This window comes from Capra hircus, chromosome 4 (assembly GCF_001704415.2).
Source record: "Capra hircus breed San Clemente chromosome 4, ASM170441v1, whole genome shotgun sequence".
NCBI classification, from domain to species: Eukaryota; Metazoa; Chordata; class Mammalia; order Artiodactyla; family Bovidae; genus Capra; species Capra hircus.
The window spans coordinates 75601533-75619615 of NC_030811.1; the positions used below are offsets into that span (position 1 = coordinate 75601533).

The 18083-nt window shown below is 38.1% G+C and overlaps 1 protein-coding gene across 3 annotated transcripts in view; it reads left to right on the top strand.

Moving 5' to 3' along the window:
• RELN (reelin) overlaps positions 1 to 18083 on the top strand; it is a 544299-nt gene that overhangs the window by 499953 nt on the left and 26263 nt on the right. For all 3 annotated transcript variants that reach the window (XM_005679214.3, XM_013963255.2, XM_018047261.1), the window contains exons 47-53: positions 3233 to 3373; positions 5003 to 5180; positions 6623 to 6816; positions 10014 to 10270; positions 13419 to 13573; positions 15297 to 15511; positions 17643 to 17820. In XM_005679214.3, coding sequence (XP_005679271.3) covers positions 3233 to 3373; positions 5003 to 5180; positions 6623 to 6816; positions 10014 to 10270; positions 13419 to 13573; positions 15297 to 15511; positions 17643 to 17820 — 1318 coding nt within the window. The remainder of the gene's footprint in view (positions 1 to 3232; positions 3374 to 5002; positions 5181 to 6622; positions 6817 to 10013; positions 10271 to 13418; positions 13574 to 15296; positions 15512 to 17642; positions 17821 to 18083) is intronic.

Below are 18083 nucleotides of genomic sequence, written 5' to 3' on the forward strand. Positions count from 1 at the left end.
ATACTGGAGTGGGTTGCCATTTCCTTCTCCAAGAGATCTTCCCAACCCAGGGATTGAACCCCAGTCTCCTGCATTGTAGGAAGACACTTTACTGTCTGAGCCACCAGGGAATATAGATTAGAGCCCTTATTTATCTTGACTTTCATTGACCAACTCTGATTTTCACACATTCTATGCATAATATTCTACTGTTTCCTTTTCTGTGGAATGCTGCAAAATTGTACAAATTGAAAGTGTCATGATCAGAAGTCCCCATGAAAGCTATCAACCCAAACAGTGCACCTGGCTCTTAAATCTTCTGTAAGTCTGTTAAGTGGCTACCTGGACTGTGATCAGCACAGCCAGTGAGTGATCAGAAAACCACCACATGCTATGCAGCTCTGCCATCTCCTAACTCTTAGGAAGATCTCCCTCACTTTAGCAGTCATCAAATCACTGCCCCCTCCACCAATGAACCCCCAGCTCCTGCCCATCCACTCTCAAGACTTCTTCTATTCAGATTTTCCTGGCCACCTTTATTGCTACCAATTTAACATTCTCTCAGTAAGTGTGCATGAAGCCCTATCTATAGGAGTCACCAACCATAAACTGATAAATAAGGAAAACAGCAGAGGAAATAATGCATAAGTAGGCACTTTTAATAAAAGGTGAGAAGAGCTATGATAAAAGGTGATGGGCTAGTCAAAATGTCCATCATCATGTCTACAAATAATAAATACTGAAGAGGGTGTGGAGATAAGGGACCCCTCCTACACTCTTAGTAGGAATGTAAATTGGTACAGCCACTATGGAAAACAGTTTGGAGATGCCTTAAAAAACTAAAAATAGAGATACTGTATCATCCAGCTATCCTAACTTCTGGGCTTATATCTGGAAAAGATGAAAACTACAACTCAGAAAGATACACATACCTCATTGTAGCACTATTACAATAACCAAGACACGGAAGCAAACTAAATGCCTCTTGACAGATGAATGGATAAACAAGATGTGGTATACATACACACACAATGGAATGTTGCTGTTCAGTCACTTAGCCGTGTCCGACTCTTTGTGACCCCATGGACTGCAGCACATCAGGCTTCCTGTCCATCACCAACCCCCGGAGCTTGCTCGAACTCTTGTCTATTGAATCAGTGATGCCATCCAACTATCTAGTCCTCTGTCATACCCTTCTCCTCCCACCTTCTATCTTTCCCAGCTTCAGGGTCTTTTCCAATGAGTTAGCTGTTCACATCAGGTGGCCAAAGTATTGGAACTTCAGTTCAGCATCAGTCCTTCCATGAATATCCAGGGTTGATTTCCTTTAGAATTGACTGGTTTGATCTCCTAGCAGTCCAAGGGACTCTCAAGAGTCTTCTCCAACACAACAGTTTCAAAGCATCAAATTCCTCGGCCCTCAGCCTTCTTTGTGGTCCAACTCTCACATCCATACGTGACTACTGGAAAAACCATAGCTTTGACTATATGGACCTTTGACTATATGGACCTTTGACTATATGGCAAATAACTATATCACCACAATTGTTATAAATACTATGAAAGGAAAAGAACTTTTTGCTATGGAAGAAATGTAATTTTTAAAGGGCTCTGAAAGAATATTTCTCTATGAGGACCTGACGTTTTCTCTAAGACTTAAAGGATACAAGGGTTAACCGGGCAGAGACAAAAGGAAAACATGCCGGTGGAAGGGAGGCAAGAGTTTGGGGAGCCTTGTGAGCTGAGAGGATGAGCAAGGCTCCAGAATTAAATAGCGAGGCTAGCGGGGTAAAGGAGAGAGCTCAGCTCAGGCAGAGCCTCGTGGACCAAGGAGGAGCTTGCAGTTGAAGTTAAATGCAATAAGAAGTGACAGGAGGGTTTTAGGTCAACTTTCCTCTGCTGAGAGGAACAGATGGGAGCTGGCAAAACAGGTTGTGAAGAAATGAGTGCATAGATGCTCAGTAAAGAAATATCAAACTGAATTATTTACTTTCAGAGTGAAGATTTGAGTTTTGTTTCTTTTCTATTTTCTAAACTTAATATGTGCAAAGTTGCTCAGTCATGTCCAATTCTGTGTGACCCCCATGGACTGAAGCATGGCAGGCTTCTCTGTTCACGGGGATTCTCCAGGCAAGAAAAGTGGAGTGGGTTGCCATGCCCTTCTCCAGGGGATCTTTCCTACCCAGGGATTGAACCCATGTCTCTTGGGTCTCCTATATTGTCAGGAGGTTCTTTACCACTAGCACCACCTGGAAAGCCCAAATTTAATATATATGAGTTCAATTAGAAAATTTTAAATTCTTGTTCTTTGGTATTTGGTCCTGCCTAAAACAGATATCTTTCAGTCACGTGGTTAACATATCTCTTAATGACAAAAGTATATGAATCCATGAAACAAAAGTTGCTTTGGCTAATTATTTCCCCCATGCTCTTTGAATGTTCAAGCTCACTTGAGCCTCAGGGATTGTTTGGATTTTACTGCCATCTAGTGTCTCTAAACACATAAGTTTATTTGTGTTTCTAAACAAGACACTCCTCCCAAGCTATGCAAGTGAGCAAATAAATTTCTGCTTATGTAGTGGGAGAATCTCTGTTTGGGTTTTATTTATATTGCATTTAAATCATTGTAAAGTAAGTCTGATCTTACTACCCTCTGTTTTGTCTGTCTAGTTATCTAGGGTTTCATTGATCCTTCTGACTTACAGCCCCACTGTCTTCCTAAGGTTCTCATTGTGCGAATTCCTCCAAAATGTTATGTGAGGCCTATCAGTGTGCCCCCTGCACAAAAGCATCTGACTTTTGGTAGCATGGGGGAGTTGAAACCCTCTCCCCAAGTCAAATGCAGAGGGCTTGTGGCTGCTTAAGGACAAACATCTTTTCCTAAAATGCAAATATAAGTTAGTAGCAGACCTGGTGTCCCTTCACAGTGGTTTCCACCCAAAATTCAGGGCTTACTGGCTCCCTGAGGCTACTGGTTTTAGCATTAGTTTTGGTTTCTGTTCTAATCTGTTTTTACAAGGCTCAGAAATATCATTGGCCCAAAATGTATTCTCAAGCTATTGCAGTTCAATTTGGCTTGGTTTTATTAATCAAAGTTGGGCAGAGAGCACTGCCATTACCAACACTTTCTTCAGAACACAGGCGAGGGTATACATACATTTGTGTTACGTTCCTCCATGCACTTGTTTAAACATATCAGAACACGTTCTTTTGTCCAACCCATCCTTCATTATAATTTTATTTCTCTTCAAAGGTCCCAAGCCACTCGTTTCCGTTGGCATCAGCCAGCTCCTTTTGACAAGCAGCAGACGTGGGCAATAGATAATGTCTATATCGGGGATGGCTGCATAGATATGTGCAGTGGCCATGGAAGGTGCATCCAAGGAAACTGTGTGTAAGTAGGTTTTTTTCTCTCTTCTGTAGAAAGTCCCTGACTCACATTCCAGCCAGATTTTTCTGAAACTGGTTTTTTAATCACTCCCAAACTGCCTTAAGTTATATATATTTTTCCTGAAATCTGACACTGAGCTAACTATGAAGTTTATGGCTATAGAATCTTCATTACTGGTTAGAGATTAGAAACTGAACAATGGCTATCTTTTAAGGAGAAGACTGAGTTATAATTGACTGTATTTTATTTTCTTCTGTGTTTTTGTGATACACCTGAGCCTTGAAAAAAATATTAAAGGAGGTTCAAGAGTTCAGCATATTCTAACTGAAAATAATACATCAAAAATATTTTTCTCACTTAGGTCTGAATGTATATGTAATGATGTGCATTACTTGTGGTTTGAATGGTATTCCTATGTTATTTGCATAAGAAAGTATACAAATACCTGATCAATTTGCTAGATGTATTTCATGGAGAGACCTGGAATTTTACTCTTATAGAGCCTTAGTGTCTTTGGAAGGGTCTAAACTGTGTGTGTGTGTGTGTGTGTGTGTGTGTGTGTGTGTGTGTGTGTTTTGTGTCTCTTATAGAGCCTTAGCGTCTTTGGAAGGATCAAACTCTGTGTGTGTGTGTGTGTGTGTGTGTGTGTGTGTGTGTGTTTTGTGTACTAGGGGGCTCTGTGCTTTATTTTCAAAGACTCTACTGTTAGATGGCGTAGTATGAATGAAGATCCTGATAAAGAATTCACATTTCCCTTCTCCATTAATCTCTGCACACCTGGGAAGTCTTTCTTTTGATTAATGATTCTAGCCCATATCAACCTCTGCAACCCCAGAGCTTCCCAGTCCTATATTCATATTTCTTCCCACATTGAACAGAGAATTCAATCCTGTGGTCAGAGATGGCAGATGCTATCCAAAGTGCCTTTTGCTATTTGGAACCTGGCCTCTTGAATTCCTGATTGGCCCAAAGTCTCTGTTAAAAAGCCTGATTTCATAAGTTATTAGGACCAACCAGGTTAGTTTGGTATCTGCAGTTGCTTATCAGCCATCCAGAGCTGTGTCATGTAGGAACTGGGCTTTAGTAAATTCTTTCAGGTTGCTTCTTTCTTTCCATCTGTAAGCCCAAGTCACTAATTTAGGAAAGCCTAGAGACAGTTACAGAGAAGGCAGTGGCACCCCACTCCAGTACTCTTGCCTGGAAAATCCCATGGACGGAGGAGCCTGGTGGGCTGCTGTCTATGGGGTTGCACAGAGTCGGACACAACTGAAGCTACTTCACTTTCACTTTTCACTTTCATACATTGGAGAAGGAAATGGCCACCCACTCCAGTGTTCTTGCCTGGAGAATCCCAGGGACAGGGAAACCTGGTGGGCTGCCATCTATGGGGTCGTACAGAGTCAGACACGACTGAAGCGACTTAGCAGCAGCAGCAGCAGCAGAGGCAGTTAATACACTGCTTATTTCTAATCTAAAGCACTGTTAAGGAGAGCAGCTGAATTACGGCAAATTCTGTAAAGATAACTAATCTGTTATCATCTTGGACTAGGAAAAGGAGTTGGCCTCACTGATTTGAGAGCACACTTTCAGGGCCTGTGTTTGATGCTGACTTTTCTCTTTCTCCACTCCCAGCTGTGACGAACAGTGGGGTGGCCTGTACTGTGATGAGCCTGAGACCTCTCTTCCAACTCAACTCAAAGACAACTTCAATCGGGCCCCATCTAACCAGAACTGGCTGACTGTGAATGGAGGGAAATTAAGTACCGTGTGTGGAGCTGTGGCTTCAGGAATGGCTCTTCATTTCAGTGGGGTCAGTATTTGGTTGCTGTTTATTCATTTCTGCATCCTCTGAGTTCCTCCCCCTCCCAAAACTGACTCTCTTTTGAAGTTTAATCAACAAATCAAGATGCAGAGTTAGAAACTCTAAATGAACAAACCTGATGTGAACTCACAACTTTCTACAAATCAGAAAATGCTAACCATTTTCCACATTTTCCTGTCAAAAATCAGTTTTGACAATTTAACTATGCAGGGTGGTGTCAGTATAGGTATATTTAAGTGCACATTTTTTAAAAAAAGGATTTAAATGAATTTCCACCCTGGGACAGAGAGCTTGCACAATGTGTGAGGGTCTTCCATCTGGATGATGTTCTAATTGAAAATTCCTGAGCTTGCAACAGATTTGGGATTTAATGAGCCAAAAATCTGGAAAATGAGCTTTGGTGTTTCCTGAATTTATTAACAATAATTAACCCCTTATATAACTTACCCAAGCAAGAATAACTGTTAGTAATTTCTAGACATTTATATTTATAGCAGATTATTTTGTGAATGATAGCAGCAATGTTAGAAAATTGCTTTGAGAAATTTTATAATCATTCTGCACTACTGCCAAAGATGACTTGTTTAAAAGTAGAATTTCTCCAGTAGTATGATTAAATACCTTTCATAGGTAAATTTAATTTTTTAAAATTGCAAATTCACTGTCAGTTATTTGTTTCCCTACCACGCCCTACCTTAGAGTTTGCATTTGTGCCAATGAAGTGTACTAGTATTTTAGGCCAAGAGTAGCAACAGAACATACAGCATACAGAATTTTTATAATCATCAACAGTGGTGAAGAATGCAATGTTCACAATACTCTTTCTTCTTTAGTATTAACTTAGATAGAACTCTGATACCTAGTTTTCCTCATAGTTTCACCTATTAATAAGAAATAACTACTTATCTATGTTAATGAATTAATATAGAAAATATTAAAAATCAACTGTAAAAGTTTAAAAAGCTTACAACTAGTATTGCTAATTATAATTAAGTTGTATTTTGGGGCATCATTTTAAAATTTCATATTAAAATAGTCATCTCAATGCGCTATTTTATTAATAGCCAATGCCTTTTTAAAAATCTAACAGATACCTATAAATAACTAGAAATAGTTTAAGAAAAATATAGAATAGTTACTTTAATTCCAGCTCTCCTATTGCCTAGAAAAAAACAAAAGAGAATCTCCTTAGAATACATTGCCCTTTGTAAGTTCTAATACTAAAATTTCAAAATTCAGCATATGTTTTCTGTGTACCTACTGTGCGCTAGAGGCCATACTAGAAGCTAGTATAGTAGGAGAAATGATAAGAAAATCATTACTTCAGTACTGGGTGAGCTGTATTACAAAAGAAAGGATGGAAGCCAGAGAACACCTGGAACCTGTCATGACTATTCCTTATCACCGTATCGTTGCACTCTGCTTCTTAGGGCTGCAGTCGGCTATTGGTCACCGTGGATCTAAACCTCACAAATGCTGAGTTTATCCAGTTTTACTTCATGTATGGATGCCTGATCACACCAAACAACCGTAACCAAGGTGTTCTTTTAGAATACTCTGTCAATGGAGGCATTACCTGGAACCTACTAATGGAAATCTTCTATGACCAGTACAGTAAACCTGGGTTTGTATTCTGTTTTATCTCCAATAACTAGTATGTTATCAACATTGCTTGATAAGACCTGCCGGGAATCTGTCACAGGGACCACAGGGAGACCTGAACCACACTCACCACCACTAGAGGATGCCTCTGAGACAAACTTGAGGATAAGGTTTCTGAGCTGGATAAACAACTGGTTTGGGTTTTTTTATTTCAAGAACAACTAGTTTATAAATTTTCAAATAGATAAATACACAATCACAATGCCAGTAATGAATAGACCCACTACAAAAAACCATATAAATTAATGAATATATAATTAAGTTCAACAACATTTTGGGAAAATGGAAACAAAAAACCAGTTTGTTTGTTCACATAGTGTTCACTCCATTTTAGGGACTTGGAGGCTAGAAAATAAACACATTGCCTTCTCCAAAATAAACACAATAAAATGTAAATATCCTTAAGAAGCCTAGAGTCTATTTTTACATTTCTTACTGAAAAATCCTGAATAAACACAATGTATCTGTCATTTTTAAGAATATATTCTCGAAGGGCAAAAATACAATGTGACCAATTAGAAAAGCCAAAAGGTTTGTAAAAAAGAAAAGAACATTTAATAAAGTAGTAGAAGGAGAAGAATATGCAAGAGAAGGATGAGAGGAGAGAAAGAGAAGGTTGGAGGAAAGATGAAAGAAGATATGGGAAGAGAAGGGAGAGGAGGAACGATTGTGGCCCAAATAAGAGACAGAATAAAATGAGAAACATAGATAATCCCTCAGTGCATGGCAAGCCAGATACCAGCTAAAAATTAGGCAAAATAAAAGTAATCAAGAATCTTGTAAATGATCATTGAAATTCAATGTATCAGTCAAGAACAGGTTCAGCTGTGAATTACAGAAAACCTAAAATAATTTGGAAGTTTTTTTCCTTCTCTTAATATAAGTTAGATCCAGAAGGAAGCTGCCCAGAGCTGCCCCAGTGGCTTCACCAGGACTAGAGACCCAGGTTTCTGCGAGCTGGTACTTCTGCCACACTCTGCACTTGACCTACACATCATGGTCCAAAAGAACCCACATTCCAGCTCGCAGGCAAAAGGATGGGGCAAGAGCAGTATGCTGTCTCTCTTTAAAGACACTTTCTAACACTTGCCTACACTTCCTTTCACGTTCCGATAGCCAGAACTTTGTCAGAGTGACACACCCAGATGCAAGGGAGTCTGGACATGTTATCTTTATTCTGGGTGACTATTTGCCTCACTAAGAAGATGGGTTCCTAACATGAAGGGAGAATGGGAATATGGCAATTGAGGAAATGCCAGCAGTCTCTGCCATAAACAAACATTTTTAAATCCTACATATGCATTAAAGTTGGACACCAGTAAAGGATTCCAAATGAAACTAAGTGGTATACATTGTAATAGTGCAAAAAAACTGTGCTCACCTATTAGTAGAAGATGGTAGATGAGACAAGTAAACTATTTATGAAGAAAGTTATAATGTGTCTCATGTACGAGCTTCTGAGCACTTAAACAACCTAATATACAGAGAGAAGTTATGTTTCTATAGGGTAAAAGCATAACTTTCCAATCCACTTTAGTTCTCTGAAGGAGAAACAAATTCACCAAGGAGGAACAGTGGTCATAATTTATTTACACTTTCAGCAGCCTTAGATAAATTTCCACTCCAAAGGTTTTTAAAATGTGGTCAAGGATTTTTTAGGAAAGAAAAATGAGAAGAAAGTCATTGCTCTGGGTAAAGCTGTGTGATTGTGTGTCCTTCCAGGAATGGATAGATTTCTGATATTACTTACTACTTTCTAAAATTTTAATTAAACATGCCAATTTAGTGGATAAAAATTATAAAAAGATCTTACAAGGTGAGCATACAAAAAAAAAGAGGAAAGAGAAGGGCACACATGAGCTTCAAAACTGAGATGCATGAGAAAATGAACTTCGAAAAAGATTATTTACCTAAAGACTCATAGGACTTCCCTGGTGGCTCAGACGGTAAAGTGTCTGTCTACAATGCGGGAGACCCAGGTTCCAACCCTGGGTCGGGAAGATCCCCTGGAGAAGGAAATGACAATCCACTCCAGTACTATTGCCTGGAAAATCCCATGGATAGAGGAGCCTGGTAGGCTACAGTCCATGAAGTCACAAAGAGTCGGACATGACTGAGCGACTTCACTTTCACTTTCAGACTCATAGTCTCCAAAATGCCGGTTACTACACAGGTGAGGGTCTAAGATTCACAGTCTACACTTTCCTTCCCTAGGACCAAGCTCCACTGAGCTGTTGTAACCCAAAGGGTATGCAAAATGGCGGACATGACCTAAAAAATGTATTTAAATTCCAAGTACCAGAAATTCAACTAGCAACATTGTAGCCTTGAATAGATTTTGATTGATCTAGAATACTAGAATTCTAGAATACTACCATCTAGAATACTACCTACTGTTCTGGTCATTATACTTTAAGGAAGACATAAAGAGAGAAAAAGGAGTAAAAGAATCAACAAGGAGATACTGTATAAGCAAAACTAAAATAACTAAACCTCTTCAGTGTGAAAGATGAAAACCAAGGGGTCATTTTGAATCTCTTAGCTTAAAGGTTCTTCCCAGGATGAACTGAGGCTTGTTGGCCCTGTTCCTGTAGTGCTAATACTAAGAGGCAGCCTTGGACTGTAAAGGGAGTTAGATTGGCATGGATTAAAAAGATGAGACTTTACCGCCGCCTCTTACTTCTCCTGCATTGACAGGTGGATTCTTTACCATTGTGCCTCCAGGGTGAACTCTGCAGTTTTCTGTTTGCCTAGGCGTCCTTCAGATCAGGAGGCATAGGGTATATGCACTTTGGTAGACATAAACCAATATTGACTTAAGAGATGCATGTTTGATCCCTGGGTTGGGAAGATCCCTTGCAAGATGGCATGGCAACCCACTCCAGTATTCTTGCCTGGAGAATCCCATGGACAGAGAAGCCTGGCGGGCTATGGTCCATGAGGTCACAGAGTCAGACACTAACAAAGCAACTTAGCACACACACACACGAGACCATAAAATCAAGACAACTTATCATGATTTTTAAAAATTATTTTAGCTAAAGTCCTCTCCTCATCTCCTAAGTGATGTGTAATGTCTTATGTGTGGATGCACATCCTTTTCTCCCATGAGACATTTGGCACGACTTTTTCCCACCCTCACCATCATTTATTCTTCAGATTCGTGAATATCCTCCTCCCTCCTGATGCTAAAGAGATTGCTACTCGCTTCCGCTGGTGGCAGCCAAGACACGATGGCCTGGACCAGAACGACTGGGCCATTGACAACGTCCTCATCTCAGGCTCTGCTGACCAGAGGACTGTCATGCTGGACACCTTCAGCAGTGCCCCGGTGCCCCAGCATGAGCGCTCGCCTGCAGATGCCGGCCCTGTGGGGAGAATTGCTTTCGACATGTTTATGGAGGACAAAACTGCAGGTAAATTTTCACTGATGTTAAATGAAAATCCATTTGGGTCTCTTCCAAAAAATGAAATGTGGAACTTTTATACATTCTCAAGTGGTTACAGAAACAGTCAGAAGAGTGTTCCCATTTCTTCTCTCCAACTTCCTGGTTTTACATTGTGACAAAACCTTTTCTTTCTTTCAAGCCAGCAAGCTTGTTTTAATAAATAGCATTCTGTAGTTTTACTAATAGGGTAATTTTCTCTGAAAAAAATTTTGTTTCTACATTTCTTGTTTTTTATTTTGGTTAGAAAGCCAGCATTTTTTGGACGTTTGTTTTACTCTCCAAGGACAAGGATTTTGTTTAGCTGTACATGCATTTGTGATGGCATTTCGTGTTTCAGAAATATCCAGGGTCATTCTTGTTACTCTTCATTCTTAATAGGAGTATTGCAGTGGTCCTGGTGTACTGTCAAGGATCTCTCCATGCTATTCTTATTTTTAATGACTTGTTTTCATTTCATCACATTATTCTGGTCCCTTTTTTAAAGTGGTATATTATATTAAGTATGTGACTTTGTGATGCCACATATTTGGTTTCACTGCATAAAACCTGAAATGGTATCTTCAGGTAAAGTAGTAATGTTTAATTACATGTATTGTATCAATACTGCAAATCTTATGGAGTAGATAGACTATACCACTATAGATTCATCAGACAGTGAGATTATGCCATACCCAACTCTGCGTTAGAATCTTACAGAGAAAGAAGGATCTGGATGTATTTTGCAGTAATGAGACTGATAAGAACCTTACAGAGGAATGAAATCTATGCTGAAGACAGTTGAAATGTGGGGAATTTTAGTAACTTAAAATACTTAATTATTCGTGTTTTAAGGTAAAAGCAATACGTGTTCAAACTGTGAAATTAAGAAAATACAGAAAATCATGAAAATGAAGATCACCCAGAGGATAACCATTGTCAATATTTTGATGTTTTTTAGAGTCTCTTTTCTGTGCCTTTATATAATCATAAACTAAATTAGAATCTTATTTATATTTTGTAGCCTGCTTGTTTCATTTAGAATTAAATCCTTATCATTTCCTCTTGTCCTTAAGTTTCTTTGAAAATATAATTTTAATAGCTATATAGTATTCCATTATAATTTTATCATCTTAACACTGAATTTTTAAATTATTCTTATTAATTCATTGATTAGTATTTCACATGGACAATGATATAATTGCAAATATTTAATGAAAATCACCCTTTTAAATTGAAAAAGCTTGAAATGTTCTTCACCACTATCAAGTAGTCTAACTCTTTCAAGAAGATTATTGAGTAGACTTATATAAATCTGATTTGGAACTTTGCTAAATTACTCATTTGTTTTCCCTATGTAATGGTTTACATGAGTTTATGATCAGAGAATAATTTAAGTGCAACTTCTGTACAAATAAAAGCAAATGCATGTTTTTTCAAGTACTGTAAATGCTGATTTTTAGACTGATTTGTGATGTACAATTAAGTTCGTGCTTGTCTTGCAAAGACGGTGCTCCTAAAAAGTGTAATATCTACTTACAGAAGTAGTTTATGACACTGCAGAAGAGGTTAGTGTTAGTTGATTAATGTAAGCCCTTTTTCAAGATTGCAGCATTCTAGTATATAATAAAATATATACCAGAGAATAAACTCAGGATATTGTTATTGGAATTCAGATTTCTGTGCCTTTTGATTCTTGAGTCCTATACCTCTGCTGTAGGACTAAATGTAACTCCTAATCCAATGGAGTGAAAACTAACAGATAATCGCATTATGGTAGCCATTTGAGTCCTGGAGATAAATATGATTGTTCTACAGGCATATGTTAAGCTCAGACAAAATTAAAAGAGCACAACACTGGTAAAGGCTGGATTCCAATTAAACTGTTTGGTCTCTTCTCTTCTGAGGCCATCCAACTCTTTGCACAGTAACCCAGGCTTCCAGTTGTACCTGTTCATCTTCACTGTGAATGCTGGAGCTAACCAGGAAACTGCCAGAAAAAAGTTGGGCCTGTGAAATCAAAATGTATCATGAATTAGATGAAATGTATAGATATGTTTAATTTCTAACCTTTCTGGGATAAAATCATGAAGTTAAAGCATCCCTTCCAAAAGAGAAAGCAAATTGTGAGGGACATGAATGTGTGGTGTGCATGTGTGTGTGTGTGTGTGTGTGTATGCGTGCACGCGCGTGTGTTTGAGAGAGAGGCACAATCGGATTACTCTGCACTGATCAAGCAATAATCTTGCTGCTTAAATTTTCGTTAGACTCTTAGAAGCTTTTTTAAAAATCACTTTATTGAGGTATAATTGATGTACAGAAAGCTGTAGGTATTTAATGTATACAACTTGATGAATTTGGATTTATGTATACACCTATTAAACCATCACAATAAAGGCCATAAATTTATCAATCCTCTTCAAAAGTTTCCTCCTGCCCATCCTCTTTTTTAATTTTTCTATTTTGGTAAGAGCACTTAACATTAATATCTCTCTTAGTAAATTTTTAAGTACGCAATACAGAATTGTTAACTATAGCCCCCGTGTTGTACAATAGATTTCCAGAACTTATTCACCTTGCATTACTGAAACTTTGTGCCCTTTGACTGACAAGTCCCCTTTTCCCCTTCCACTATTCTACTCTCTGGTTATAAGAGTTTGGCTATTACAATTTTTTTTTCATTGCCCAGGAGACACTACCAAAATTGGAGTATAAATAGCTAACTCACTTCTCTATCATGTTATTAAAAATCTTCCTCTTTCTTTAGATTTGGCCTAAAAAGTTAAACACCTGTCAGAAAAACAAATAGATGTACATTTCCCTTTGTTTTTCATTTGTAACACATACAATACATTTTTTCCTAAATGTAGACTTAACTAGTTTAGAAAAAAAAAAAAAGAATGTATTGTATGTGTTACAAATGAAAAACAAACTAGTATTGGACACTTGATATATCTCAGTCTCTCAGCATCTATGTTCCTAAAATGATGTGCTTATATTAGTGTTTTGTCTGTAGATGGTATGTAATAAGAGAGAGTACTACTTAAAATAATTATCAATCTTACCTAAAGTAAAAATTTGCTTTAAAGTATGTTTGCCATAAATCTGTCATAAAATTTTTGTTTTTCTTTTTTTTAAGTAAATGAGCACTGGTTATTCCATGATGATTGTACAGTAGAAAGATTCTGTGACTCCCCTGATGGTGTCATGATTTGTGGCAGTCATGATGGAAGAGAAGTATATGCGGTGACCCACGACCTGACCCCCACTGAAGGCTGGATCATGCAATTCAAGGTGAAAATGTTATAACCTTAACTATGTGTGTGTGCTAAGTCACTTCAATCACGTCTGACTCTTTGCAACCCCATGGACTGTAGCCCACCAGGCTCCTCTGTCCGTGGGGTTCTCCAGGCAAGAATACTGGAATGGGCTGCCATTATCCCTCCTTCTCCAGGTGACCTTCCCGACCCAGGGATCAAACCTGCATCTCTTATGTCTCCTGCATTGGCAGGTGGGTTCTTTGCCACTAGGGACACCTAGGAAGTCCAGTGTGCAGCAATCCACTGTAATTCTTCAAGATCTATCTGTCTTCTTTACAGACCAGATAGGTGAGCTGAAAGGAGGTGTGATAGAAATCACAAGCCCCATGACCTTAACTATATAAATAGCCATATACCAGTAATACAAAAATGTTTTTTAAATTGTAGAGACAATGATCATGCAATCTTTTATTGACATAATATATACGTTGAAAACTATTAACAAAATTTAATATTACTATACATCCCAAGTATATATAACTTAATGATTAAAAGTATTTTATTTTTGAACTATTTCAAGGTGAACTTGTGCTGTGTGTGCTTGGACACACTCAGTTGTGTCCAACTCTTTGCGACCCCATGGACTGTAGCCTGCCAGGCTCCTCTGTCCATGGGGATTCTCCAGACAAGAATACTGGAGTCCGTTGTCATGCCCTCCTCCAAGGGATCTTCCCAACCCAGGGATCAAACCCAGGTCTCCGACATTACAGGCAGATTCTTTATCATCTGAGCCACCAGGGAAGCCCAAGAATACTCAAGTGGGCAGCCTATCCCTTCTCCAGGGGATCTTCCAGACCCAGGAATTGAAGTGGGGTCACCTGCATTACAGGTGGATTCTTTACCAGCTGAGCTACCAAGGAAGCCCTAAGATGAACTTAAATAAGATTTAATGTGCTTCTGAGATTAAATATTAATAGAAAAAATATTGATAAGAAAATGTAGAAAACTGATTTCAATTCCCTGAGTTTAAATCATTATATGACATAGGCATTCTTTTCCTTTAAGAGAAGATTGTGGCTGTATCTACTTTTTTAATAAAAATATTTCAGTGTTTCTAGAGAAAGAAAATTATAGAAAACAAAGGCATGATTAGCATCAATGCCAACATCAATTTTAGCTAAGATCTTATGTCAACCAACTTACTCTGTCTACCTCATTCCCACTGTATTAGCAACAAATGTTGCATTATGACTGTCTCCATCAACAAAGAATGCTGTGTCTTATCAAAAATACCCTCTGTAATTACTTCACTGCATCTTACTTGCAGTTGAAAGTGATTTATTGAGAGTCATAAATTGTATAACAAAACAGTAAACTTGGTAAAGCTGTTAGCAATCCTTCTTGGTCGAGCATTCTGCCAAACAGAAGTGCCAGACCATTAGCACAACAAACAACAATTTGTAAGAGTAGGCCCAGGCCTTCCAAGGCAATCTGCCAGCTATTGCAGAAGCACAGCTTTCAGCTTCTCTAAAACTCCCTGCACAATATATTTGGCACTTTCTATAATTTGTCACCTAGGGCAACCGTGTCAACTCCACCATTCATCAGCTCAGCAAATAATGAACCTGAAAAGAAACGGATGTGTTGCAGTGTCTGTCAAATAATCAGCAGCTTTCTTACTACCAAGTCCTTAGAGTATGCAATATGGTTTTAATACCTTAATAATCTTAATAATCTTGCATCTCTTTGTTTATTAGATCTCTGTTGGATGTAAAGTGTCTGAAAAAGTCACCCAGAATCAAATTCATGTTCAGTACTCTACAGACTTTGGTGTGAGCTGGAATTATCTGGTTCCTCAGTGCTTACCTGCAGATGCAAAATGCTCTGGAAGCGTTTCTCAACCATCTGTATTCTTTCCAACTAAAGGATGGAAAAGGATCACCTACCCACTTCCTGAAAGCTTAGTTGGAAAGTAAGTAGAAAATTAAACCCTGGTTCTTAGCATTCATAAGTGGATTTAGACACTATGGTCAGACTGAAAGTACTGTGTAATTGTCAGTAAAATGCTCTCTTCCTCCCTAACTCTAAAGTTTACTCATTAGTGACCTCCATGATGAACTAATTTAAGGAGACCTCAAGATGTAATCCTCAGACTTGACAAGATAGGCCCTGACAAGCTCTTCCATTTTCCATACCTCACTATTGCTCTATGAGCAATAGTGATGGCCTTGGAGCCAATTGAAAAGGTATATGTTACCTTATGGACCTTGTAAATTGTGCTTTCCACATTGGTCCCTTGTCAATCCATGATAGATGGAGCCAAGAGAAAACCTAACTTATCATGCTCTTAATACTTGTACAAATCCTAATTCTCCATGCTGTTTGTACAAACATAGTTTGTAGGTTTCATATTTTTTCTTATCAAAGTATTATGTTCTACACCTGCAGTGGAAAGTAATTAGCCTAGACAGTAGTGAGCCAAGATGATTAAACTGTTTTCTGAACAGTATGTGGATAAGTTAATTTAGGCAATTACAAAAAAAATTGCCTTCAACTGTAAAATTAGGTGAAAAGATACATTAAAGAAAATGATAGTTATGCTTCCCCCATATGTCACAGTTTCTGGCTCAATGAAGAACCTTTTGTGAAACAGATTCGAGATATATGACAAGAACACATAGAGCCTTTGAATAAGGTACTTAGACGAGGCAAAAAAGTCCCATAGAGATTGTCTATTGCATGATCACTCACAGTTTTCTGAAACAAATCTAAAAGGCTTAGTCAGTTAACATGCTAGACAACAATCAGTATACTTTCAGCTGCAGGTAACAGAAAATTCCATTCAAATTAAAATTACATTTGGCTCAATTGAAAGTGAAATATATTATCTGTACAATGAAAAAAATCCAAAGGTAAGTGGACTTTAGGATTGGTTGGTAGACAAGGTCAACAGTATTTTCAAGGACATTATTATTTCTTACTCTCTCACTCTTATTCTTTGCTCCACTGTCCACACATGGATGTCACACTCAGTCTTCAGACTAGTTTCCTTGGTGAACATAGATGTCTCCCAGAAAGCTGGACCACAGTGCATCCTTACCTATGTCCAATGGAAGAGAAAGAGAGTTGCTTTTGTTTCCAGCAAAGCTGGAGCAAGTACCTCTTTGCATCTCGGTACAGATTAGTTCAAGAATGTTCAGGGAAATTGTATTATGATTCTCATATGACTCATCTAGGCTGAAGTGGGTGCTAGAGAGCCACCATACCCTCATTGCCTCATTTCCCCATCTTGTTCTCACTCTCTTTTTTTATAGTGAGGTATATAATTTACAGTCAGTAAAATGAACACATTTTGATTGTTCCTCACGATTTCTTCACCTTGTATAATCCATGTAACCACCAGAAACAAGATACAGAATGTTTATATCTTCCCAGGATGTTCCCTCATGTACTTTGAACTCTTTCCACCAAAAAAGGGTGAAATATGTTAATATAAGGTTAATTATGACATTTCTATTTTCCCCAGAGGACAAAGAAGAGCAATGATAAAATTAAAATCTCAGGGAACTTTTCCTTTAATATAACCCTTCAAAATTATTTTCTAATTAGCATAGTTACTCTGAGAATATTGATTATCTTTAGGGGATTCAGAAGCTGCTGTTTCCCAAGCACCTGAAGGCCATGTGTATGCTGACAAGGCACTGTCAAAGGAGTTATTTACCTTCTGTACAATTTCAGAAATACAGTTAATGAATCTAAATTGCATTGCAGCCACTGGACTCCAGTTCATAAGTTGATTTTTAATAGTTACAGATTTGTGTTTTAAAATGTTCCTTTTGCTTGACATAGAGGTTCCACTGTATTTTCATTTTGTTTTACAAGTTTACTCACATATTTTAAAATGTAAGTTGAACTGGCTTTAAACTTACATTACTAGAAATAGAAAGATAATGATGTTCCAAAAACAGCTTTTATTAACCCATTTCATCTTGTCAGAATGGTTTAAATGTTTTTTCTCTTGAATACTGAATGTACATGCAGGAATATGGACCTGAATAAAGTTAACTTTTTTCTTCACTCCTTTGCTCTTGTGTTCCCAATAGTCCAGTAAGGTTTCGGTTCTACCAGAAGCACTCAGATATGCAGTGGGCAATTGACAATTTCTACCTGGGCCCTGAATGCTTGGACAACTGCAGAGGCCATGGAGATTGCTTAAAGGAACAGTGCATCTGTGATCCAGGATACTCTGGGCCAAACTGCTACTTGACTCACACTCTAAAGGTAAAGTTAAAGCACCTGGAGAAAGCATGTACCCTCATTCCAGGTCGTGCATCAAGAGCCAACTTAACAGTGAGACTAATAATTTATAACCATGTTCTTTGGGACTCCCAGTAAATAAATCCTTTGGACAGAGTCTTAAATATATATGTGTGTGTGTGTGTATATATATATATATAGGGTTTATTAAATACCAGAATATTAGGACCAAGTGCTAGTATGTTTTACCCACTTAATAATATAAACCAGTCTGTATGGATTAAAGA